The 25,383-nt window shown below is 43.7% G+C and overlaps 1 protein-coding gene across 3 annotated transcripts; it reads right to left on the minus strand.

Moving 5' to 3' along the window:
• Nucleotides 1-369: 369 nt before the first annotated feature.
• On the minus strand, nt 370-25,383 carry ASB11 (ankyrin repeat and SOCS box containing 11; the record flags this gene model as incomplete). 3 transcript variants are annotated; one of them, XM_079727254.1, is made up of 7 exons in its annotated part: nt 370-494; nt 2,981-3,172; nt 4,283-4,417; nt 7,415-7,565; nt 10,772-10,879; nt 16,588-16,667; nt 25,188-25,383. In XM_079727254.1, 7 exons carry the CDS (start codon nt 25,366-25,368, stop codon nt 370-372), a joined length of 972 nt encoding a protein of 323 aa, XP_079583380.1. The 3 variants fall into 3 exon arrangements, with proteins under 3 accessions (XP_079583380.1, XP_079583381.1, XP_079583382.1); XM_079727255.1 differs by having other exon boundaries at nt 10,772-10,828; nt 25,188-25,368; XM_079727256.1 differs by lacking the exon at nt 25,188-25,383 and adding an exon at nt 24,134-24,254.

Below are 25,383 nucleotides of genomic sequence, written 5' to 3' on the forward strand. Positions count from 1 at the left end.
ATTCATCCAAATCTTATCCACCCAGATTTATATGTGTCTACATGCTATTCAGAATGGTGATACTTAGATAATCGAAGATCATGAATCTTGAAAAACAGCCTATTAATTTCACCCTGCTTCACAATTTTTTTAAGTTTCTTAACAACGAGAGCTAAAAACAGAAAAGTTTCTGATTGCCCCTTGGTTAAAGAGAACATTAAACTAACCATGAGTTTTCATTCCCCACGTGTGCCAGTCCATCAGGGATGTGCTCTAACTAGCCTAGCTCATTTGAGAGTCTAGCTGTTGGGTGTCTACACTAGGTACCCTGGGTACAGCAGGGTACAACGACCTGTTTATTTCCAAGTATCTTCCCGTGGACAGTTGGGACTACTGGTATAGGAGGAATTTTTCCAGTGGCTCCGGCAGGTACAGTTTGTGGATGGTCTGATGACAGGTGCGACCCAAGCACTTCCGGACACACAGGCGGCACAGCTGGGAAAGAGCAGGCGGGCCTGAGGGAGGAATTGAAACGCGCGGTCACAGAGGCGGTGTCAGGAGATGTGCTGGGGCCTGAGAGTTAGGCCACAGGGACCTCCTGGCTCTAGCTGCTCATGCGGCGGTGCTGGCTGGGTCCCCACTCACACTCGGCGGGGACCTCCATTCTCGCAAGGATCCCAGCTCAGCAGACGATCTGGAGAAAGGATCCAACTCACTTAGACCCCATTATACCCTGAACCTCAGTCTCATGGGGTCTCATGGAGTCATCGTGCCCAACCAAGGCTTTGAGTCCCGAAGGAAAGCAAACTAACCAGTGTCCAAAATATGGCTGAATAGGCTGACTGAGCATTTGGCTGGGATCCTTGTCACACAGGGGCATTTGTAATAATGCCCCATTATTTCCTTACCTGACTGTACCAATAAAGATCGATGCAAGTAGATCTATGTGATTACTGGACTATACAAAGTTTTCCTTTCCAAGAAAATCCTATTCTCACAGCGGCTAGCACCCCATGAGAAATGGTGACTACACAGGCAAATAAACAGCTGGATGACACTTGGATTGATATTGCCAAGGAGCATCCATGTGACAGAACGCTACCTGGAGGAGCAGACCATTGCCCTTCGTTAAAATCTTGGGAAGCAAGAATGCAAAGTGTCTCTCCTGTCACACAACAGAGTGGCCTCTGACATAGCTGCTGTTCAGCCTTCTAGAGCAAGCAGCTGTATTTATGAAGACAGAGACAGAGGAACTTGTTTAGAAGAAATATGAATCCTGGACCTGGAAACATTTTTGATGGAAGCAAACAGGAAATGTGACAACTGCTATAAACCATATTCTCAGCTAATAGTTGTTAAGTGTCCCATATTTCCAAACTGGGAGCTGGTAAGGAGGGTCCTAATTCTTCCAGTAGAGGTTCAAATCAAAGAACAATCATTAATGACACAGACTACTGGAAATAATCTAGACCCATCTTACTCAAAGTGTGACCTCAGACTGGCAGCATCAGCTTCACCTGAGAGCCTGGTGGCCGTGCAGCGTCTGGGACCCCACCCCAGAGCTCCTGAATCAGAATCTGCATTTTAAGGAGATCCCAGGTGATTCATACACACGTTGAAGCTTAAGAAGCACTGCTCTGGAGAGTATTCCTAAAACTACTGAACCAAGCATCCCACTTGGAAGGTACACAGGACATGGGGGCACTTTCACAAAATGGAACTGGTGAGTGAAATTAAACTCTTCCTCACTAGAAATTGTTTCAGAAGATTCAGGATTGGGGCATGAAAACAGTAAGAGTACACTTCGGAAACTTATGGTTACCAAAGGGGAAGAAAGGGAGGGATAAATTAGGACTGTGGGGTTAACATATACACCCTACTCTATATAAAATAGATAAACTACAAGGACCTACTATATAGCACAGGGACCTACACTCAGTATTTTGTAATAACCTATAAGGGAAAAGAATCTGAAAAAGGATATATACACACACACACACACAATACTTATATATACATACACACACACATATATATCTGAATCACTGTGCTGTATACCTGAAACAACACGACATTATAAATCAAGTATACTCCAATAATAAAAAAAAAAAAGAGTGCAAGTTGGAATCCTATTTCTTGGTTAGCATCCTAGACCTACTTTTTAGTAGCCGTGTAACCTTCTCAAAGCCCATCTCTTCATGCCCCTCTTTTCCCGCTTGCAGCTGGGATAGCACCAGTTACTATAAAGTTCTCATGGCTTTAAAGTTTTGAGAATTCAGTGAGATGAATCTATGTTTCAGACCTAGCTCAGTGTCTTGACACGTAGAAAGCTGAATAATTATTATTACTTTAATAGTCTCCCGAGCATACAAACGCTCAGAATAGGCTCAGATAGTGTTCTCTTTCTGTAGGGACACAGCACGGTTCTCTTTAGAATCTGGGATATGAAGCCTTGTAGACGCCACCTTCCCTCCTCTAGCATCTGGAGATGCATTAGCCCATGTGGACACGGGCGTGGGGCAATGCGGAGCGCAAACCCACCTAATTCCCTGAGCTGGAGAACAGGCAAGCAACTTCACCGTTTAGTCCAGCTTCTGAAAGACACACTCTGTGTCCACCCGACCGTCTCTACTCAAGTATTTTTCATTTTCCCTGAATTGCCTCTAAATATTACAAAGCAGAGTTTTGGTCTGCTCAATCACGTGCTTATGCCAGGATAGACGAGACAGCCCAGCCCTTTCACCAAAGTTCTCTGATTATTTTCTTGTTAAGGCAAATGCAAAGCAACATACCAGTGGTATGTAAATGTCCCTTTGTTATAAGTGAATACGCCCAGCAGACAGAAATCCCATCTCTGAGATGCTAGGACTTGTCCCCTCCCACGTGCCACTCCCAATTAAAAAGAGGAAAAGGAAAGGGTAAGGGAGTCTAGAGAGGAGACCGGAAGGAGAGGGGGCGAATGTGCCTGTGGAAGAGAAACGGACGCCCAGCCCTTCCTTACCTTCCCGGAGCAGCAGCGCCTGCTGCACGCCGCTTTTCGGAGCTGCCAGATCAAGCGCGCTTTTGCCCTGAGCGTTTTTGCACTTGAGGTTAGCCCCGTAGTCTATCAGCAGGTGGATGATTTCCACACTGTTCTGCTTCGCGGCGGCATGGAGGGGGGTGTCCAGCCACTGGCCGTGGTCAACATTGGCTCCTTAACAAAGCAGATGACCACAATTCAACACCCAAGGTTAATGGAGAAACACTACGCGCCTGAGATGTGCTAGCCATCGATAAAGACATCTTAAACGCCACGACATATTTGACAAATCTTTGAAAATATATGACTGAAGCTCAGACCCTCAGCAATGCCTACTGTTTCCAAATACTCTGATGAGAAAAGTATCGAATAAAGATATTTTTAGTTATTTTAAATGCTTTACTTGCCTTCCCACAGGAACTGTGTGACAGACAAAATTAAATCTTTGCAGCTCCTTTTACATAGTTATTTTGTTTTTTGGCAAAGGACACAGCTAGGTTTATTTGGTATTTACATTATTCTGGGCTCAAAAAAAAGTCTTCTGAATCACTATAGGGAGTGGTAAATGATAGGGGATTAAAAAAAAGACAAAAAAAATCTTAGAGACAAAAATTCTTATTTAAAGGTTCTTAATACAATCTCGACCTTTATGTCAGTGGCTAAGTTTGGGGAATCTTTAACCAAATAATAGTTTCAAGACCTTTTACTTTTCCCTGGACTCTCAGTTTCTGTACATGCCTTTGAGAATTAAAAAACTAATTTAGCAGGGTTGATCTAAAGTACTCTATGACAAATATCTGCTGTTTTTACTAGCCAGCATTTTCCTGGTAACCACACCTAGATTTCCCTCTGGGGAACCATCTCCCGTGATTCCCAGCTCATGTGCTTCCAGTGAAGCCCAACAACTGCAGTGTAGACTGAAATCTAGGCCTAAGCCGATCTGCGTATTGTATTCCCTTAGCCACCATGATTGGTTCAGAAATGGGCATGTGACTTAAAAAGAGTCAGTGAAATACAATTGGTTGTTTTCCCCTGGGATTTATGGGAAAGAGACTCTTGCTCTCTCTTCAGACCACCAAGGAGAACCATACCAGGTAAAATGGAGCCAATATCAAAAGAAGCAGAACTGAGAACTACAGACACGCATCTCTGAAGTTGTTTTAACCATTTAGATATCAAATGCTGTCAGAATTTTGTCCAGCCTGACAAGAACTTCACCTCTGAAGCCATGGAAAACCAACAGGGTTAACTGATTCTTCTCATGAAAAGATTTCTGGAAGTTACCTAATTCTAGGAGCTTCTTCACACAGTCTAGCCTCTGATAGGTGCAAGCCACATACAGGGGAGTTCCAAGGTGAGGCACTTCCTGGTCAATGTTAACGTTATTTGCCAGCAGAATCTCCATGCACTCTCTATTACCTGGTGGAACACAAGATAACCTCACTCAAGTAAGGGAAATATTAACTATTCACAGAATTATAAGATTGCTTATCTGGAATGGGCTTTAGAAACAACCTAGATTTTTTTTTTCAGCAGAAAAATATTTGGGAGGTGGGGGAAATCTTAGAAATCTCCAAAATAAAAAGATTAGAAAGAAGAGCATGCCCATGCACCGCCCCCTGCCCCACTGAGATTCTTCCCTGCAGCCCTGAGGTACCTCCAACCAAACTAAGGGTTCCAAGGAACACAGCTGAAATCACTCTCTATAATAAGTCACCGGATTACAGGCAGAGGTTACAAGACCCAGGGGAATAAATGACTCATGCTATTACTACCCTGAAAAGCCAGTGCTCAAATCCAAGGCCCAGCCCTGATCCATCCATCTCCATTACAAATCTCTCCTTCTCTTCCTCGCCCATGCATGTAAGATTGGGTGGATGGTCACGCCATGCACCTCCTTATTTTGGTCAACTTGTAAGACTCCTGTGAGAATTAATAAAAAGCCTCAAGTATAGAACCTATTTAAATGCACTCTCAAGTTTAGTGGCCAACAAGAACTAGATAAGTAAGCATTCTCCTTGGAGAGTTCACCCAGTGAAGAGACAGACATGATTAATTTGCAGCATATGAATGATTTGTTTGGGAGCAAATGCTTCTGAGGTATTGATGGGAGTTTTATAAAGAGTTGGTTCTTTTTTGAAGGTTTAAATGTTTCCTAAAAAAACCCAAAATCTTATCATCACTGATTAGCTTAACCAACCTTTTCTTTAGAGATGACACCAAAATAAGCTTCATCTCAGCCTGCTTGATTCGTCACAAGTTCTGAATTAAGCATAATTATGCATTAAAATCTACAAGTAAGGCTTCCGTGAATTCCAACTATTTTACTATTGTTCACATAAGTAAATTTTATACCTCAATTATAGCATTAATCTGTCAAAGTATTGACTCAGACTGACCCCTCTTGTTCCTAGAGGTTTAAAGCTGTAAGAATGCAGAAATAATATCTAATCAGGACCTAAAACTGCCTGGTAAATTCAGTGTATCTAATAAACATCTAAAAACATAATTTCTGGGCTTCCCTGGTGGCGCAGTGGTTGAGAGTCCGTCTGCCGATGCAGGGGACGGGTTCGTGCCCCAGTCCAGGAGGATCCCACATGTCGCGGAGCGGCTGGGCCCGTGAGCCATGGCCGCTGAGCCTGCGCGTCCGGAGCCTGTGCTCCACAACGGGAGAGGCCACAACAGTGAGAGGCCCACGTACCGCAAAAAGAAAAAAAAAAAAAAAAAAAGCATAATTCCTGTCCCTTTTTTTTCCCAGAAGAAACTGAGCCTAGCTTGAGTTAAATTTAAGTGTTCTCAGGAAGTTTTAAAAAAATGATTATATAAAAGTCAAATGATTGGCACTAATATAATAGTATCTAAAATAATGAATTTGCTATTGATCCTTCCACTCTGTGGACATTGGTCCCTCACAGGTTTTTATGATACAGAAAAAAATATGTAGAGACACATGAATTCATCTGTTTATGGTAAGCATGTATATACCGGAGGTACATAGATAGCAAACACTCCATATATAACCATCCAAGCACTGCAGAATTACTTAATTCAAACCATTACCAACGTTCATCCATTTTTAAGCATTTGGATGGAAATACAGATAATAGATTTTTACTTCAAATCAATATTTTAAAAATTTTAAACACTTTTATACCATTTCCAAAATAGACTATTTCCCTACAGCTTAAAGGACTTACTTGAAGTTTGGGGAATAATCAGCATCAATTATTAATTAATAAATATTTGTTAAATATGTATAGGACATCAAAACCATAGATACATTGAGATTTGGGAGTTTTGTATCATTTATAGTAATCCACTGCAAAAAAAAAAAAATTACCAAGTGACATGTTTAACAACCTGGGACAAAACTTTCACTATTGCCTTTTGAAATAAAGACTTTAATTCTCGTTATACCAGCGAAGATCACTGTTCTACAGTGTTCTAACTTCTCCACGGTGTTTCTTTTCTTTTTAATTAAAAAATTTTTTTTTCTGTTTTGGCCGTGCTATGCAGCTTGCAGGATCTCAGTTCCCCGACCAGGGAATGAACCCGGGCCATAGCACTGAAAGCACCGAATCCTAACCACCAGACCACCAGGGAACTCCCTCCACTGTATTTCTGATCTCAATATAAGAGAATAACTCCACCTCTGGGTAACACAGAAAATGTTGCTCTTTGGGTGTGACCTTTGACAAATGGCGTTCGCCTTTCAATGGCTCTTCTTGTTCATGTCTAGTCTATGCATACAGTTTTTAAATTCCTTAATTTTACTCTTTTCCATCATTTCAAAAGCAACTGAGAACACAGAAATCTAGAATCCACCTCAAGGTTTCCAATGCCACGGTTTTTACAGCTGCAACTTTTTCTCAATAACTAATGACCTCGAGAGCTATCAGCTCATCTAGAGTATATTGCTTGCTGTGGACAGTTACCTTTAATCCTCCACTAGAGACACTATCGGGCTGGGCTTTCAGACACTTTCACCACTTATTTTCTGGCTGTGGTTGATGTTTTATGGGCTTTGGGGCATGAACTGTTATTTTCTAGTAAGGACAGAGACATAAGCACAGCACAGCTCGTGGAAGTTACCCCTGCACTCCTGACTCCACCAGCTGCCGCCCAAACCCCAGCAAGGAGCCTCAAGCAAGGCCTGCTGGGAGACTGAACCCGGGAAAGAGGACATCTGAGGCAGACAGCCATTCCCTGGTGCTAAGAAGAGCTGTGTCATGCCCCAGTGGTATTTCCTAAAGACTTAGGTATATTCAAGTTACTACTGTGGGATTTCTAAGCCACACCTAGTCTACTGGTGAAGAAGATTGGGGCGATCCTTGCAAAGTAAACACTCTATGACTGATTCATGCAGATTGGAGGGAGCCCACCAATGTTCTGTGAGCGACGTGATGCCTCGTTTACCTCTCTTCACTGCCTCGTGGATGGGTGAAGCCAGGTGCACCTCGAGCTGGGCCTTGGCTCCAAACTCCAGCAGCACGTTGACGCACGCAGCGCTGCCACTGCAGCAAGCATTGAAGAGGGGCGTGGCTCCGTGAACTGTCACCCCGTTGACCTAACGATGGGCAAAGAGAGAACCAGAGGGTTTGCTATTTCTTTCTCACCATCTCCAAGTGTGCATTCCTATGTATCTGCCTGGAGAAACTTCCCACGCCAGTGAAGGAACGAGGGAACTCCGCATCCTTACAGTATTGTGGGGTTCTTTTAGGTACCAGTAGCCTATCAACTCTCACCCATAAATATCAATAGTAACACAAATGAGGCCAAATGGGACAGTTTTTAAGATGTACTCAGGGGTATTCCAGAGCTTACTAGGAGCCTCCTAGTTGTGAGGAGTGGTCCTGTATGGTGGCTCAGAACATGGTCTCTGGAACAATTAGCTTGCGTTCAAATCCCAGCTCTCTCTCCTTTATGTGCTCAGAGATCTGGTTGGGATACTAACTTTCTGTGCCTGGGTTTCCTTATCTGTAAAAGGAGGACCATAAAAGAATCGACCTCAGGGGCTTCCCTGGTGGCGCAGTGGTTGGGAGTCCGCCTGCCGGTGCAGGGGACGCGGGTTCGTGCCCCGGTCTGGGAGGATCCCGCTGCCGCGGAGCGGCTGGGCCCGTGGGCCATGGCCGCTGAGCCTGCGCGTCTGGAGCCTGTGCTCCGCAATGGGAGAGGCCACAGCGGTGAGAGGCCTGCGTACAGCCAAAAAAAAAAAAGAATCGACCTCAGGAGGTTACTGGGCGGATGAGGTGAGTTACTATATGGTAAACACCTAGAACGTTGCCTGGTGCCCAGTAAGCATTCAAGAGACATTTGCAACAATTATCGCCATGATCTCCATTTTGCATTCATATGGAGCCGACTCCCCGTCCCAATCATGAACAAACATGTCAGGAGCAAAAAGTATCGGAGAAACTATCTAGCCACAAATTTCCTTTCTGGTCTACTACCATCCACAGAAACTGCATATGCCAAAAGGGAATCCTAAAGAGATCGTGACCAGGCAAAATACACAAAGAAAATAGCCATCAGCATGGTGTCTCTAACCACCCTCAGTGCCTTCTGGGGATCTGAGGGGCAGGTGAGAACCAGCACAGCTGGGAGGCATCTTTGAGTATTAGCAACAGATTGAAAAGAACATCCTGGAACCAAGGCATTCTGGTGGGGAGGCTCTGGCAGGATTGACACGTAGGACAACGAAGGTTTGATGTCAAGCCATTCTGCCTCAACAACTAAGGACATACGCTTGTGATCATCAGGATGCTAAATTTTCTTGTTTCAGAAACAAGATTTTTCTCCACAATGCGAGGATAGCCCCCATTCAACTGGAAAGTTAAAGATGAGATGCTAAGATGGCAGAGACGGACAGGGACAAATAGGTATAAATTCATAAACTCTAAGGATTTCTAGGATGTTGTGATTAATTAGATGGGGAGATGGAAGAAACAGGATGATTCCAGGCTTGGGGCTGGGGAAACCAGGAATATGTTTCACCTGGTCTCTGAGGCTGGGAACCCAAGAGAGGAGCCGCTCCCAGAGGGAAGAACGTGATAAGCAGTTTCAGGTGCACTGAGTTCGAAGCACCCACGGGACTGCCAATTTTGAGGAATTTTCTACTGATTGATCAACTTTCTCTTATTCCTTCTCTCACTGATTTGAATGTTAAACAGTATAATATTTAGTGACTGTTCCCTCATAAGATTGCCAAAGACAAGGGACCACGTCGTACTCTTTGTCCCCCACAGAACCTCCCAGAGGCTCCTCTATTTCCCACCTGTGACTCCAGTCACCTAGCTTCAAAGGAAATGGCCACCGCCAAACTTTGCCCTCAAAGAAGCACTACCTAATGAAAATACGTGACCGCTATGGCATTGGGAAAATCGCTTTGCCCAAGGAAGACTTTTATATTCAGTTCTACACATAGAAACCCAACTTCCATATAAAATGCAAAGAAAAATCTTCGTTAGGCACTTAAAAACATTATAGCTCATGAAACAAAGAATACAAGGACTGAGTTCAAAAACGAAAGTAACGGGCGTCCCTGGTGGCGCAGTGGTTGAGAATCTGCCTGCCAATGCACGGGACACGGGTTCCAGCCTTGGTCTGGGAAGATCCCACATGCCGCGGAGCAATTCGGCCAGTGAGCCACAATTACTGAGCCTGCGCGTCTGGAGCCTGTGCTCCGCAACAAGAGAGGCCGCGATAGTGAGAGGTTCGCGCACCGCGATGAAGAGTGGCCCCCGCTTGCCGCAACTAGAGAAAGCCCTTGCACAGAAACGAAGACCCAACACAGCCAAAAATAAATAAAAAGTAAAGGAATTCCCTTAAAAAATTTCTTATAAATGAAAGTAACATCACAACAATATCTGGTGACTAAATAAAAGTCCTTGAGATTTTCAAAAGTATTAATTTCAGGATTCTATGCTGATACCTGTACTACATACAGCAGCTCAGTCACTCCTTGAAAAGGAGAGAATTTAAAAATAAGATAAAGTTCATTGTGTAGTGTTTTTCCAATGTATTATTTATTACAAGCTCATTTAGTTTGATAATTTTGCTCAACGAAAATCGTTGTGGGTGTAGTGTGTTGAATTAAGAGTGGTTTTTGATTGCTGTTCTTTTTAGTTTCTTTTTCATAGTTTTTAAAATTTAATTAAATTTTTTTGCCCGCGCTGCACGGCATGCCGGATCTTCCCCGCCCAGGGATAGAACCCGTGCCCCCTTCAGTGGAAGCGCGGAGTCTTAACCGCGGGCCTCCCACTGCTGTGGCCTCTCCCGTCGCGGAGCACAGGCTCCGAACGCGCAGGCCCAGCGGCCATGGCTCACGGGCCCAGCCGCTCCGCGGCATGTGGGATCCTCCCGGACCGGGGCATGAACCCGTGTCCCCCGCATCGGCAGGCGGACTCTCAACCACTGCGCCACCAGGGAAGCCCCTCCCCGTTGTTCTTTTTAAATGTATTCTTCTAAATGTTTTAAAATAAAATTTCCAAGATCAGTTTTCAAATTACTTTAGCTCAAGCTGTTTTTTTTTCAAGTTAGTTATCACAGTTCTCAACGAATTCCGTAAATTACCTTATCTGAACGTTGGCACAGGGACATAGAGGCTGAAGAGAGGGGTAACCAGCAGTGTCTTCCCGACCATCCAAGAATATAGGCGCCGATGGGGCAGGCCTGCGCACCCCACCGCGGGTAAGGGTTCTGGAACGTGACGGGTCTTTAGATGTTAGCGGTTGCACCTGGGCAGCCAGACCCGCGGGCGGGGATGGTACTCACGTGGGCGCCGTTCTCCAATAGGGCCTTAGCGCAGGCCACGTGACCTCCCAGGCACGCCTCATGGAGAGAAGAGACCCGGTTAATTGTTACCAGGTTCACATTGACGCCCTACAATTTGGAGAGAAGTGGATTAAAGGCTGCATCAGCAATAAGAATGAACGGCAAGGTGGTCGGACGTGTTTGTGAAGTGTTCGTGGCCTGCGGGCGCCACCTAGAGAGGAGTAGAGGCCATGGCTAGGGGAATCCAGACACAGCTGCGAGCCCCGGATTCATTGATTCAGCAAAAGCTCATTCAGTGTCCTGGGCCCGGCGATGTGCCAGCACCTGGGGCTTCGAAGCTTAGGACACGGGTCTCTCTCTTCTAAGAGCTTAGTGGGGAGACAGAAATGGTGGCGGGAAGTGGGGGAGGGGGTACGGTGGGGAGGAGCCCAGCCAGAACACTGCCATACTGGAAGCATGTTCACATTTTAATTGGGGACATAGGGTATCCTTGAATCTGCCTTGGGGAGTAAGAGAAAGCTTTGCAAATGAGGTAGTATTTAGCTACGGCTTGAAGCATAAAAAATTTCAAACTAGGCCGCATAGCACAGGGAGATCAGCTCGGTGCTTTGTGACCACCTAGAGGGGTGGGACAGGGAGGGTGGGAGGGAGACGCCAGAGGGAAGAGATATGGGGACATATGTATATGTACAGCTGATTCACTTTGTTATAAAGCAGAAACTAACACACCATTATAAAGCAATTATACTCCAATAAAGATGTAAAAAAAAAACTAGGAAGGCAAAAAAAAAAAGGCATCCCCTTAGGAGGCAACAGGATATGCAAATGTGGGACGCAGAGGAGGGCGAGGCAGGGCGCGGAGGTGGATAGTTGCTATATCTCTGCATCAGAAAGAGCCCACACGTGACAGAGGCGGAAGAAAAAAGGGGAAGTGGGGGGAGGGGGAAGATGAAAGGGGACGGTAAGCTACAGCCAGATCGTGAAAGGCCTTGGTTTCCGAACGGGGGTGGAGGTGGGGTGCGTGTGTTATAGGGAATGAGGCGCCTTTCAAGTCTGTTAGTCCGTAGAAGGTCTGGAGCTAATACATAGGACGTTTTCGGAAAAGCACACTGGTAGCACCAAGCAGGGCTGCTCAGAGAGGTAGGGATGTGACACTGGAGAAAGGAGCGTCATGAAGACATGGCGATGAGTCAGGCACAGGCTGATATAGGTGTGAACAGCAGTGGGTACGGGGAGCGGGTGACAGAGTCCAGGGTTGGGGGTGTTAGAAGTGGATGTGGCACAGAAGGATGACGCCCAGGCTCAAGAGTAGAAAGTAAAATAGATGATGCTCCTGTAGGGTTCCTGCAGCCGTGATGCTGCCTGCCAGACCTCCACTGCCTGCCGAGCTCTCCGCAGGAGCCGGGTCTGGAGCCGGAGGCTTCCCCTAACGCTCCTCTCGTCCCCCAGATCCGAGCGTCTCCGCCCAGTCCTAGCACACTTGCCCTCCCCGTCGTGCCGTGCTCCACCCTCCTCGCCTTGGAGTCCATTTGACAGATGCCAGGCTCAGCCTAGCTGCCGGCCAACTTCACGGCCTGACTCTACAACTTGGCCCTTACCGCTTGCCCCCATGATCACCACTTTCTATCTGTGAAAGGATTTAGGTTCTGCCAGGACCCAGCCGAGTTCTGCTTTTGCTTCTCTGCCTCGTAACTGACCTGCTGAAACGCTCCAAAACCCAGTGCAAGACCCTGGACCCCAAACCCCAACCTAAGTTCCCAACCGCTCCCACCAGACCTCCATGGTGCTGGCTGCATCCCTCCTGTGGCCAGCAGCTGGGACTGCCCACTGTTGCCAGTCCCATCGTCATCTTAGGCCTGTCTGTGCCTCCTTGGTCCTGTCCATGTTTATGTCCTGAATATGACGTCATTACTCCAGAGCCGTGCTGTATATTTACAATTGGATATCTAATACAAGGTTTCTTTTCCTTTTCCCATATATAATTTCATTTTAAGAAAATAAAGAAAAAATAAGAGCATTTAAAAAAAAACAGTCCACAAGGAATTCCCTGGCGGTTCAGTGGTTCGGACTTGGCGCTTTCACTGCCGAGGGCCCGGGGTTCAATCCCTGGTCCGGGAAATAAGATCCTGCAAGCTCCGCGGCGTGGCAAAAAAAAAAAAAAAAAAAAAAGTCCACAAGGTGGCAGCAGTGTGCTGAAAAAAAACATTGATCCGATGCAAACTCTCAAGAATCCCTGGAATTGTACAAATGTAATGCGGTTCAGGCCTGAGAGATCAGCTAGAGTGACTCACTGTCATTGCGGGTGAGAACATGGGGGAGCAGAGAGTTCAAATTATTAAGATTTGAGGTTCCCCTGCTGTCGGTGACAGCCAGTGTGATCGTCAGAAGCTCCTGACCCTTGGTTTAATGTTTTGCTCACAGCACACCACACTGTCTACACATAAAATAGAGTAGAAAATAAAGTAGAATAATCCATTTTTTACCAGTGTGTAAGGGTAAAAAAGTGGGGATGTACTAAGAAAAGGCTGAAGAATGAAGAATGCTCTTTACACGTTGAAGGACACTATAGAAACCAACATGCTTATAAAATACACTTAAAAACAAAGAAGTGCTAAAAGCAATGTGATATCCTGGACTGGATCCTGGAAGAGAAAAAGGACCCTAGTGGGAAGATTGGTGTCGTCTCAGTAGTCTGTAGTTTAGTTAATGGTGTTGTACCAATGTTAATTTCTTATTTTTGACTAAAGTACCATGGTTATGTATGATATTAACATGAGGGGAAGTTGGATAAAGGGTATGCTGGAACTCTGTGTATTGTCTTTGCAACTCTTCTTTAAAAGTATTCTAAAATTTAAAATTTAAAATACTGGAGAGGGTGTGGAGAAAAGGGAACACTCTTGCACTGCTGGTGGGAATGTCAATTGCTACAGCCACTATGGAGAACAGTATGGAGGTTCCTTAAAAAACTACAAATAGAACTACCGTATGACCCAGCAATCCCACTCCTGGGCATATACCCTGAGAAAACCATAATTCAAAAAGAGACATGTACTAAAATGTTCATTGCAGCTCTGTTTACAATAGCCAGGAGATGGAAACAATCTAAGTGTCCATCATCGGATGAATGGATAAAGAAGATGTGGCACATATATACAATGGAATATTACTCAGCCATAAAAAGAAACGAAATTGAGCTATTTGTAATGAGGTGGATAGACCTAGAATCTGTCATACAGAGTGAAGTAAGTCAGAAAGAGAAAGACAAATACCATATGCTAACACATATATATGGAATTTAAGAAAAAAAATGTCATGAAGAACCTAGGGGTAAGACAGGAATAAAGACACAGACCTACTAGAGAATGGACTTGAGGATATGGGGAGGGGGAAGGGTAAGCTGTGACAAAGCGAGAGAGTGGCATGGACATATATACACTACCAAACGTAAAATAGATAGCTAGTGGGAAGCAGCCGCATAGCACAGGGAGATCAGCTCGGTGCTTTGTGCCCACCTAGAGGGGTGGGATAGGGAGGGTGGGAGGGAGGGAGATGGAAGAGGGAAGAGATATGGGAACATATGTATATGTGTAACTGATTCACTTTGTTGTAAAGCAGAAACTAGCACACCATTGTAAAGCAATTATACTCCAATAAAGATGTAAAAAAAATTTTTAAATAGTAATAAAAGTATTGAGGTCGGGGGCCAAGAAGAAGGAGCTGAACGCAAGACTTTTCACTGTGTACGTTTTTCTATCATTTTAATTTGGAAACTATGTGAATATGTCACATATTAAAAATAATCAAATCAAATAACAGTTTAAGTGCTTCAGGACAGAGGAGGAGGTCGGAGGAGGAGAGAAATAGATGAGGGAGATTAAGAGGTACAAACTTTCAGTTGCAAAACAAATGAGTCACGGTCACGAAATATACAGTGTGGGGAATATAGTCAATAACTATGTAATCTCTTTGGCGACAGATAGTAACTAGACCTATCATGGTGATTATTTTGAAATGTATAGAAATATGGAATCACTATGTTGTATAACAGGAACTAACATAGTGTTGTAGGTCAATTATACTTCAAAAGAAAACTCATAGAAAAAGAGATCAGATTTGTGGTTACCAGAGGTCGGGGGGGGCAGGCAGTGGGGAGAAGGAATTGGATGGAGGGAGTCAAGAGTTACAAACTTCCAGTAGAAGATACTAGGGATGTAATACAGCATGATACAGCATGATAGATATAATTAACACGGCTGTATGTTATATTATGAAAGTTAAGAGAGTAAATCCTGAAAGTTCTAATCACAAGGAAAAACCTTTTCTCTTTTTCTTTACTGTTATAGCTATACGAGACAATGGATGGTCACTATATTGTGATAATCCTTCCATGACGTACGTAAGTCAAATCATTATGCTGTACACCTTAAACTTATACAGTGCTGTAGGCCAATTATATCTCAATAAAACTGGAGGAAAAAAATCAAACCAAATAAAATTTTAACTGCTTACAAATAAATAAGCAAGTGATAAAATCAAGTGCAAAGTCCATCTGATTATTACTGGCAGTACTGTTTTCCTTTTGCCTCCACTTTTTAAAGAAGTAACACAACTCATAAAGGAGAAAGAAAGAAAAGGCACACACACACAGAGAGAGAAAAAGAGCAGTGTGTCCAGCTGTTTAAATTTACAACAAGCCAGGTTTGGTGGTAGCTAGGATGTGGAAAAAGGATCTAATGACTTACCTCCTCTGTACACACGTAGACTCTAAAACAAAGTAAATGCACTGTGTACTCTTTCATTCATCTCACAAATATTTACTAGGCCTCTAGTCATTATTCATGGTGCTAGGGATACAGTCATAAGTAAAAATAAATTAGCTTTAATAACTAAGACTTGAAGAAATCTTCTCAAAGGAGTAAGATTTACCCATTTGTCAACCTATTTCAATGTTTGCTTTTGAAACAGTGGATCATCAGGGTAGGCAGCCTCTAAGATGGTTCCCAGTGATCAAGATGGCTCCTGACTCCTGGTATTGGCTCACTGGTGTAATTCCCACCCCTTGGGTATGGGCGGGATTTACTGACTCCCATCTAATTAATAGAGTACGGCAGAAGCAATCAGATGTCACTTTGGAGACAGGTTATGTACTGAGACTTCCTTCTCAGGCCCTTTCTCATGCTGTCTGTGGAGGAAGCCAGCTACCATCTTGTGACACAGCCCTATGGAGAGGCCCAGGCATCAAGGCATTGAAAATGGCCAACAATCTCATGAGTGAGATTAGAAGCAGATCCTTCCCCTGCTCAAGCTGTAGGATGACTGCAGCCCTGGCTGGTACTTTGCAGCCTGCAAGAGACTCGGAGCCAGAACCACCCAGCTAAGCTGCTCCTTGGCCTACAGAAACCATGAGAATCTAAGTGTTTGTTGCCTTCAGCCACTGTGTTTCAAGGAAATTTGTTACAGAGCAATAGCTGACTTATGCAACTTCAGGGCTGCTGTTACTAAGGCACACTGGGAGAGAGCAAGGTGAGTTAGTGCAACACAGGTTTGAGGGCATCCCCCATCAGCCTCATAGGGAAACTTTTTATGAAGCAAAGGGAAACCCAGAAGGGGAAGGTTGGAATTGGGCAGAAAACCAGCCAGCTCCCCAAGGAGGGAGAGGCAGGAGGAACAAATAGCTGGGAGAGGATGCATCCACATACGATAGCTGTGCTGGGAACCAGATGGGGCCAGCAAGACCCCTGCTGCAGTCAAAGCTGATCAAGAATGATGCTTGATTATAGCACAAGCACCAAGGATCATGTCTTTCGTTTACTCACCTGTGCAATTAAAGTTTTCAGGGCCAGTAGGCGCCCCTGAGCTGCCGCTTCATGAAGTGGAGACCGATCGGCCCAGCAATCTGAAACACACATCAAGCTCAGAGTCAGGGTCAGAAGTCTTCTTCCTCCAGCTTGTTCATGTGCCCACCCACTGTGAGAGGAGGTCTGGAGGAAGGGGAGGGGAGCTGGCACCACGCATCAGGTTCTCCGGTCTGCCACTCCCAGGGTGACCAGCCACTGAGGATACAGTCCATGGGCGTGGAGAGGGAGCACAGGCCATCTCTCTGGCTTTGGGGGGCAGTTTTCATAAGGAATACATTTCGTTCAAATAAATACTGCCCAGTGATTGAATCCGATAACTCTGAATAGGCAAAATGAAGGGCAAAGCTGGTCCATGAACTTCCCCACTTTCTTCTTTCCCCTGCCTCTCGTCCTTCACCCTTACCCTAAGACATCCTATATGCCAGGAGGGAGACCCTAAGGGGTCAGGGAAAATGGTTTTGTTCGAAATTCCCTAGATAATTCTTTGATTTTGGTAATGAAGCCCATCTGTTATCATAATGCAGAATGTTGTTTTTCAGATGACATAATCCTCCGAGAGTTTTTGGTGGGCAGTTAAAATGTGATGGCTAAGCACGGGGCCAGTCCTGCCTCAACCACTATCTCTGCCAAAATGGGCAAGTTACTAAAATCATTTGAACCTCAATTTCCTGATCTGTAAAGTGGGGGAATAGTAATCTAGTATTTAGCAGGTTCTTTGGTCTCCAAGTAGGCCAATAAAGTATATCCATGATGTTAGGTGCTCAAGAAAAGTTATGATTAATAAGTACACATGGTAGGGTAGCTCTCTAAGGAACAGCCTTAGAACTGCCTCACAAATGTATTTTTCTTGTTAACTGCTTGTCAGAAAACAAGACTAACAAGCTTAAGTGTGCATTTGAGAAGTAAGCTTCTATTAAACATGCCGAAGGGCAATCACTTGTTTTGGAAGAAAACCTACACTGGTTTGCAAAATTGGGGCATTCTTCAAATTATAACTGTGCTCTTCATACATTGACGAGCACGTCATACAGTTTGGGTTTAACACAAAAGGCCCATCTTATCACCTTTTTCTAGGTGATCTGGATGGTGCTAAGAATTCAGGCTTTCCCATACCTACAACCTTGACAAAAACAATCCCAACAAATATGGAATTATGTGAACCTGAACTAGTGTGTCCTCAAGGAGAGACTGAAATTTTCCAGTGGATGAGAACCAGGGCTCTAAACATTTCCATAAAACCTCTTCTTGCATTGAAACTCAATTTTTATCTTCTCTAACCCTCTGGGTTTTGAAAAGGGAGAAAGCTAGAATGAACTCTACAGGGTTGGATTGAAATTGGAACAATTAGAGCAATCGGTATGAAAATGTGATTTTCAATATATGTGTGTATATGGAAAGATGGTGCCTACAGAAATATTTATGGGCTGAAGGTGGGATCTGGTGACCCATCTGGTTCTCTCTCTACAGATATATCTATATATCTACCTACAGACAGATATATAGATATACCTAGATAGACAGAATAGCACTGTATACTGAGAAAACCTAAACCAGGGCTGCTTGGAGAAATGGCTGACTCCAAGGCTGAAATGCCAGGAAAAATGTAAGATGGGCCGCAAACATCTTGCCAGAAGGTAAGGAAGTGCTCAATGAACGATGGGAAATGTCAAAAAGTACAGAAGCTGCCTTGAAGGGGCTTCCACTGGCCAAATACGGGACGATTTGAGCATGAAAATAAATCATGATTACACCCTAGCAAATAAAACAGGAATCTATAAGGCCTCACTGATACAAATGAATATATAAACAGGGAGAAGAGAAAGCTCTTCCTCATAGCAGAACACCAACTTTAGACACGTAGGAGAAATAACAGAATCGGCCTCAAATTATCTCCCCACAAAATAATTACATAGTTATCAAGGGAACAGGGGTAACTGTACAGTGGAACAAAATGGTAGGCACCACCTTACCCCGGGGATCAAAATTAACCTCAGAAGCGATGGAACCAATTGGCACAGTGTGCCATCTGTTGGAACACAACGAGCCACGTCACATACTCCTGGAGGGAACGCAGTGAAAAGAACACAGCGTTGCTGGGAATATTCCTGCTCAAAATGCAGAGCCTGAATCTAATCGTGAGGACACCTCAAACCAACTCAAACTGAGGGATGTTCTCAAAACTAATTGGTCTGTAACCAGATTGAAGGAGGCTGATGAGACACAACATCTAAAGGCAACATGTGCCCGGATTGGATCCTTTTGCTATCAAGGATGTTAACTGGACAGTTGGATAAACATGAATGGAGTCTGGGCAAAGAGAAGTGGGAATTCTTTGTATCACTTTAGTTCCAAAATAAAAAGTGTATATCTATCTATATCTACCTATATCTATCCATCTATTAATCTATCAATCAATCAATCTATCTAATCACTGGTGAACTGCATACTTCTGATATGTAGAATACTTTTTCTAATAAGAAAAACAGACAACAATTTTAACCTGAAAATATATTGCGTTTGTATGTCCACTTGTTCCTGGGTCAGTTAAAAGCTGATGAGTGGGGCTTCTCTGGTGGCGCAGTGGTTGAGAATCCGCCTGCCGATGCAGGGGATACGGGTTCGTGCCCCGGTCCGGGAAGATCCCACATGCCGCGGAGCGGCTGGGCCCGTGAGCCGTGGCTGCTGAGCCTGCGCACCCGGAGCCTGTGCTCCGCGACGGGAGAGGCCACAGCAGTGAGAGGCCCGCGTACCGCAAAAAAAAAAAAAAAAAAAAAAAAAGCTGATGAGTGGAGGATTTTTCAACCTCTTTGGACATTGGTCATTTGCATAATCTAGGAATAATGAGATAACGTACGCATAGAATCCTCAGTAGTCAGCCTTGGTTTTCTTCGACTACATCTCCATCCCATTCAGTATGAAGTGTGCGTCAGACACGTCGCCCTCTCGCCTCACCAGGCTTGGAGAGGGACAAGCACTGAGTTTGGAAGGACGGTCTTCCCCCATGGATGGCAACTCAGCGCCCTGACCAACCTAAGAAGCAAACCCACACCTGTGGCTTTGTTATTCTTTTGTTCTAACAATAGCCAGTCAACCGAGTCACCTGAAGGTACTCTAAGTATTTGTTTCAAACCAGGATTTAAATGGCAACTTGCTATTATTAACTTAGAACAGCAACATGAAATGGCTTTATTATTTCTAAAACTTGCCTCCAAGCGGGCCGCGGTGTCCCCTTTCCTGCTGGGAAGCAGGCACCTTAACCACGATTTCATCCTGTTTCTAGTAACTTTCTGTTACCCCTCAGCCCCCTAAGACCCACGCCATCCGTACACACGGCCTGCACAGATCTCTCAAACATCGCGCCGATGAAGGCGGCCCTACACAGAAGAGAATGTGCCACATGACTCCCTCTCCATAAAGTACAAAAGGGCCAGACTCACTTCGGGCGTTAGGAGTCGACAGTACCACGAGAAGGGGCCGGGACTGCCTGGAGGTGGGTGGGGTGAGGGTCATGCTGACAACGGGCCGTTTCTTGCTCTTGGGAGCTGGCACCCCGTGGTGAAAACTCACCCAGCTGTCCGCTTTGGGGTTTGTGCACTTATCTGTATTTACGGCATACTTCAAGAAAGAGATTCCAAGACCACCAGTCTACTGGTCAGTCCGCTTTAAAACTGTCATCTCCACTCCTCCGCCCACTCTCAGGGCAGGGGATGGCCCCCTCTCCGCCCGAGGAAGGACAGCATGTTCTCACTTCCTTCTTGAGGTGCCAACAGCCCCTCTGGTGCCGTGGGGGTGGGGAGAAGCGAGAGGGATGGGGAGATGTCTCCCTAGCAGCCTGGAAGAGGGGACCGGTCCTGTGCACTCGGCCTCAACTGCATGTCTCACACCCAGTGCCTTTCCTACGCACTGGCACTTGGCCACCTCTCCTAGTGTCCCCCATCAATGCAGCATCCTCTGATACCCCCAACTCCTACCCCAGGCTTCCGAGGCTGAGACAAGCGTGCAGGCCATCTTCTGACCCAGGGAGGAAGAGGAAAAGGTGGGTGGTCCTGGGCTTCTGTCTCCTTGCCGCTGCTTTCCAGCTCTCTTTCTCCCTATTTGAGGAGTCAGTTTGAGAACGCACCCCGTTCTGGTTTTAAGAACTACTGGTTTTTCTATCCTGCCCACCCTCCTGGTGGAGTGACTTGTTGGAGGGGGTGCCTTCCTACATCCCCCTTATCTCTGTAAATAACATGAAATAAATCAATTGGATCGCCTTAAATGTGGAAGTCATTTTGGTTTCCCAACTGGAAATAAAGCCACTCTCCTGGAAGTCACCTTGCCGGTCACTCTGTTTTCCAGCACTTGCTTCAAAGGACCTTGAAGGGTTTTCACACAAAACGCTTTTCCAGAAACTCTGCCGCGGTGGGCTCTTCTGTTTTTCTGTTCTGATTCCCAACACACAGCCTCTTGCTCTTATCATTCTTGTTTCGCAAGTTGGAGCTAATCGCGAGAAACAGGATAAAAGTTCTTTGGCGGCTAGGGAGTTTTTCCATTCCTTTCAGGAAATATGTATCTAAGATCTCCAAATAAATGAATGCTGAAGTAGCAATCAATCCGTCGCTTCTAAGGCAGTCTATTTTGAGTTATTTGGCACGCTGCCTGTGTCACAGGGCTGCAGGCACATTTTGAAGATTGTTTACTGTACAAATATGTTTACTTGTTCCTGATGAGGTGTATGGAAAATGTTCAAGTACATTTTCATTCCCCCCTTTGACTTTTTCTCAGAATGTGATTTGTATCTCTAGTTCTCAGGCTCTCTGAATAACAAATTCATGACAATGTCTAAAACCATAGATTTCAATAACAAAATGGGTTCAGATGGAATATGGTTGTCCGAGCTCCAAGAATTCAAGATAAAAATCAATTATTATTATTATTTTTTTTTTTTTGCAATTTTTACCCTTCCTAATTCCAACAAGTATTTGAGACGACTGGTTTATTTATTTTTTTAACTGCCTGACTGGTTATTATCTCCAGTGCCCATGAAACAATCTTTATTCTCTTTATTCAAGTTCCAAAATCATATGAAGGAATATCTTCTCCTGTAGCACTTATCAAAAAAAATAGAAAATTCAAATCTGAACCAAAATATAGGCAAGAGCCTAACAGAATTAATGATATCTTAAGTAAAATAAAGGTAACTGGAAAAAAAACGTATTACAAGAAATTTCCCAAGGTATCAAAAGTATTCTAATACAATTGAGTTAAAACGCGTACCTTCTACAACACTCAGCTCTGGCCAGGAGATGAACTACAATCAATGAACATCTCTTTGTAACGTGTTAGAAAGAAGCTTCCTTTGAACCCATTAGGAGCAGAAGAGCTGAGCTGAAGATGACAGGTCGGGTGGCAGAGCCCCTGCTGAGTGCTGTGTGTCCCAACTTGGGAAAGCCAGCAGGCACCTGTGATATATAACCACTCAGAGGATGGGTGGACCAAGGCCTGAGGAGACAAGCACCAACACTGAACAAGGCGAGGTGGAGGACTGGGCAGGAATGGACCAAAGGTGGGAAAAAAACTGTTGACATGGGAAGGATAGAGAAAAGGAGTCAGGATGGTGAGTCAGGCAGAGGCGTGGCCATCAAATCAAGGTCAGTCCTTTGAATTTAGAAAAACAAGGACAACTGATTTTAGGCAAAACACTTAGAATAGAACTCATTTTTTAAAAGGGTGCAATAACTCCACAATCTCTTACCTGCAATTGTAAATCTCCCCCAGTTCTGAAAACCAAGTTGGAAACAAGCCCCTTTGGCAGCAAAACATGGTCAGGACTCAGGTTTAGCAAACTATTATTTTTAATTTGTATTTTCACTTAGTGTGAATATTGATATGTTTCACTATAGAAATATCAAAACGTTTGATTACGGAAGGAAGCTCCAGGTCCTGCTGGGAGTGCCACGTGATATACAGTATACACGCTGTGTAATCATTCTAGTATCCCCCAGACTCCTGAATCCTAAAACATGTCTGGCCCAAGGGTTGTCAATAAGAGATTATCAACCTGCATCTACACTTTATTTTTATCAAGTTTGATGACCAAGTCACTGTACTAAATATAGCTTCAGTTCTGGCCAAATTAGCAAAGGTTGAAAAATCATACCCCACGTCTCTCGGGAGAGAGAGTGCCTGCAGAAATATCTATGGCCTGAAGGCGGGGGCCAGTGATGCATCTGGTGCTCTAGATATAAGAATATCAAGGGCCAATGACAATGTTTCAAACTTAAAAATATACATATATTATTGACAAATTACACAAAGAAGCCGGAAAAAACTAAGTACAGCCAACCAAACATAGCTGAGCTCAATTCTGATGAGTTATTTACAAAAGTAATAGTTTAAACCACAAAGAAAGTATTGAATGATGTACTGCAGAATATGAAATAAAACTTTCCAAAAAATTTTACAGCCAAAAAAAAAAAAAAGATATTTAATGAGGGATGTGATGCTAGGTGCAGCTTCTAAAAGCAAAGTGCCAGGACCTATGACAGGCTAAACTCTGCCCTGGCTGAGTTTTTTACCACCTCCCCCTGTTTTTGACAACACTGACGATAGTTTACAGGAACAGAATATGCTATTGGACTCAAGAAAGTTCTGAGATTATAGTAAGTCGATTAGCTGACTTACTGATTAAATGTCACATATTTTCCCAACAAACATTTGTCTGACCAAGCAGCAGCAAAGGTAATTTCTGGTTTGAGTTGAACACTTCGACAAAATTTTGTTCTTGGTTTTTAAAATGTCTAGCTTTAAATATATATATATATATAGTATCTGTTAACAGTGTCAAAAGAAAAAGCGCTGTTGGAATCATGTAAAAAACACTGTTTCTGGCGTATTATTGCCTAATTACAGAAAGCCTTATTTACCAAATCTGGATATACTCTCTATTATATACGTGTGTGGGTGTGTCAGTGGTGTGTAGACGTATACGCAGCCATCCTCACACACATACACATGTATATAGGAAGGAAATTAAACTGAGAAATTAACAGGCACTATTCACCCCACTGCTTCTTGTTAGTGATCATTGAAAAACACGTTTTTGACCTTAGAACACCATGCCATTTGCAAATTAAATGAATATTATCCTAGGAGCTTCAACAAGATATTTGGGCTAAAAAATGAGTGTGCTCTATTTATGAGAATTGTATTATGGCTCCAGGTTTTGACTCTTATAAAACTTTCTTAAGAGTACTTCGTTAAGCACCACAAGGGCAGAAACAATGCACACGAGCACTAGGAGAAAACGTTTTGAACACACTCTTGCTGATGTTGACTGTCGGACTTTACTAATTTAAGCCATGACGATGATGTATCTATGAGAACATTAAAACTGTGATGGAAACGTCTAGAAAGCCCCTGTCCCTATTTACAAATTAAATTAGAAACAGCTTTTCAGATTATGCTTAACTTGAAATTAAGGTTACTTTAAGTTTTTTTTTTAAACCAAGTCAAAGCGACATACCTCCCTGAAACGTGTGACAAATATAATCCCCAAAAGAAACCTCTTTCCACACTCCGAGCCTTCTGACACTTCCCGAAACTTCGAGATTCTTCTCATTTTCCCCTGTTAATTGAAGCATTCTGATACTTTGTTTTTGGAGGTCTTATCTCTTCGGATAAGACTGCTGTTCCCTAGTGTCCTTAAAGTTGTCTGGTGTATTGGAATCACATAACATAAGTCTATTTTGAAAGAGAATCCAGGGTGCAAGGTGAAATGGATACTAAAGAATGAGGTAACCCTGGAACCCCTGCGAACACTAAAAATACACAGGGAAATTTGGAACTCTGTTTATGAATAAATACTCCTCTATCCAGTGGCAGTCCCAGCAGTAACCATATCTGATCCATTTACTTTCGTAGCCTCTCCCTACAATTAACGTGAATCATTTCTTGAAAGAAATGGAGACTGAATTCCACAAAGGAGGAGACTTTAAAACGTTTGGACCAAAGGTTGGCATTTCATATTACAATAACCTTCGTTTGCTGTGCTTTGCATGGTGCTGGGCATAAATGGATTCAGTGAAGGGTTTTTTCCTGACAGTGACAAGTGGCTAAGCAATTCGAATTGCAAATGACAGCACACACACACAAATACATATATATATAGCATAAATATTGCTGCTTTAAATCAAATTTATTGGTCATTCCATTTCCTGGGGAAAACAGTTTTGTTAGAATGCACTGTTAACATTTGATTACAAATATTCAAGAAGATAATCCTATAAAGTAATTCTTTTGTTAGCAGAAATGAGTTTTCCCAAAATACTCTTAGAAAGCCACTAGTCTATTCACTTCTTAAATAATAACTGCTAATGAAACTACTAATTTGCAGAAAAGCTGAAAATCCTTCACAAATTGGTGCAGTCAACATCATTTGCTACTTTAAATAATAATTTTTTAAAACTACCCACTCAAAGCCAAAGTTTAAATAAAATCTGCCTTCTAGAAATATTATTCATATGAATTATCTAGGAGGTTTCTTTTAAAGTACTGGGAACAAATTCATGTATTTTTACCTGAAATTTCACCATAGATCTCTTCTGCTATCCTAGCCGCTTCTTTTCTATTTCCTTTGACGATATAGAAATGGGTTAGGAGCGCCAAGAACACTTTAATTAAAAGCTTGAAGAAAAAAAAAGTAGCAAACATTGTAATAAAAATGTTTTTAAAGCCAAAGGAAACAGGACCATCCTCCATTTTGGTTCACACTCT

The sequence above is a fragment of the Hyperoodon ampullatus genome (assembly GCF_949752795.1).
Source record: "Hyperoodon ampullatus genome assembly, chromosome: X".
Classification (NCBI taxonomy): domain Eukaryota; kingdom Metazoa; phylum Chordata; class Mammalia; order Artiodactyla; family Ziphiidae; genus Hyperoodon; species Hyperoodon ampullatus.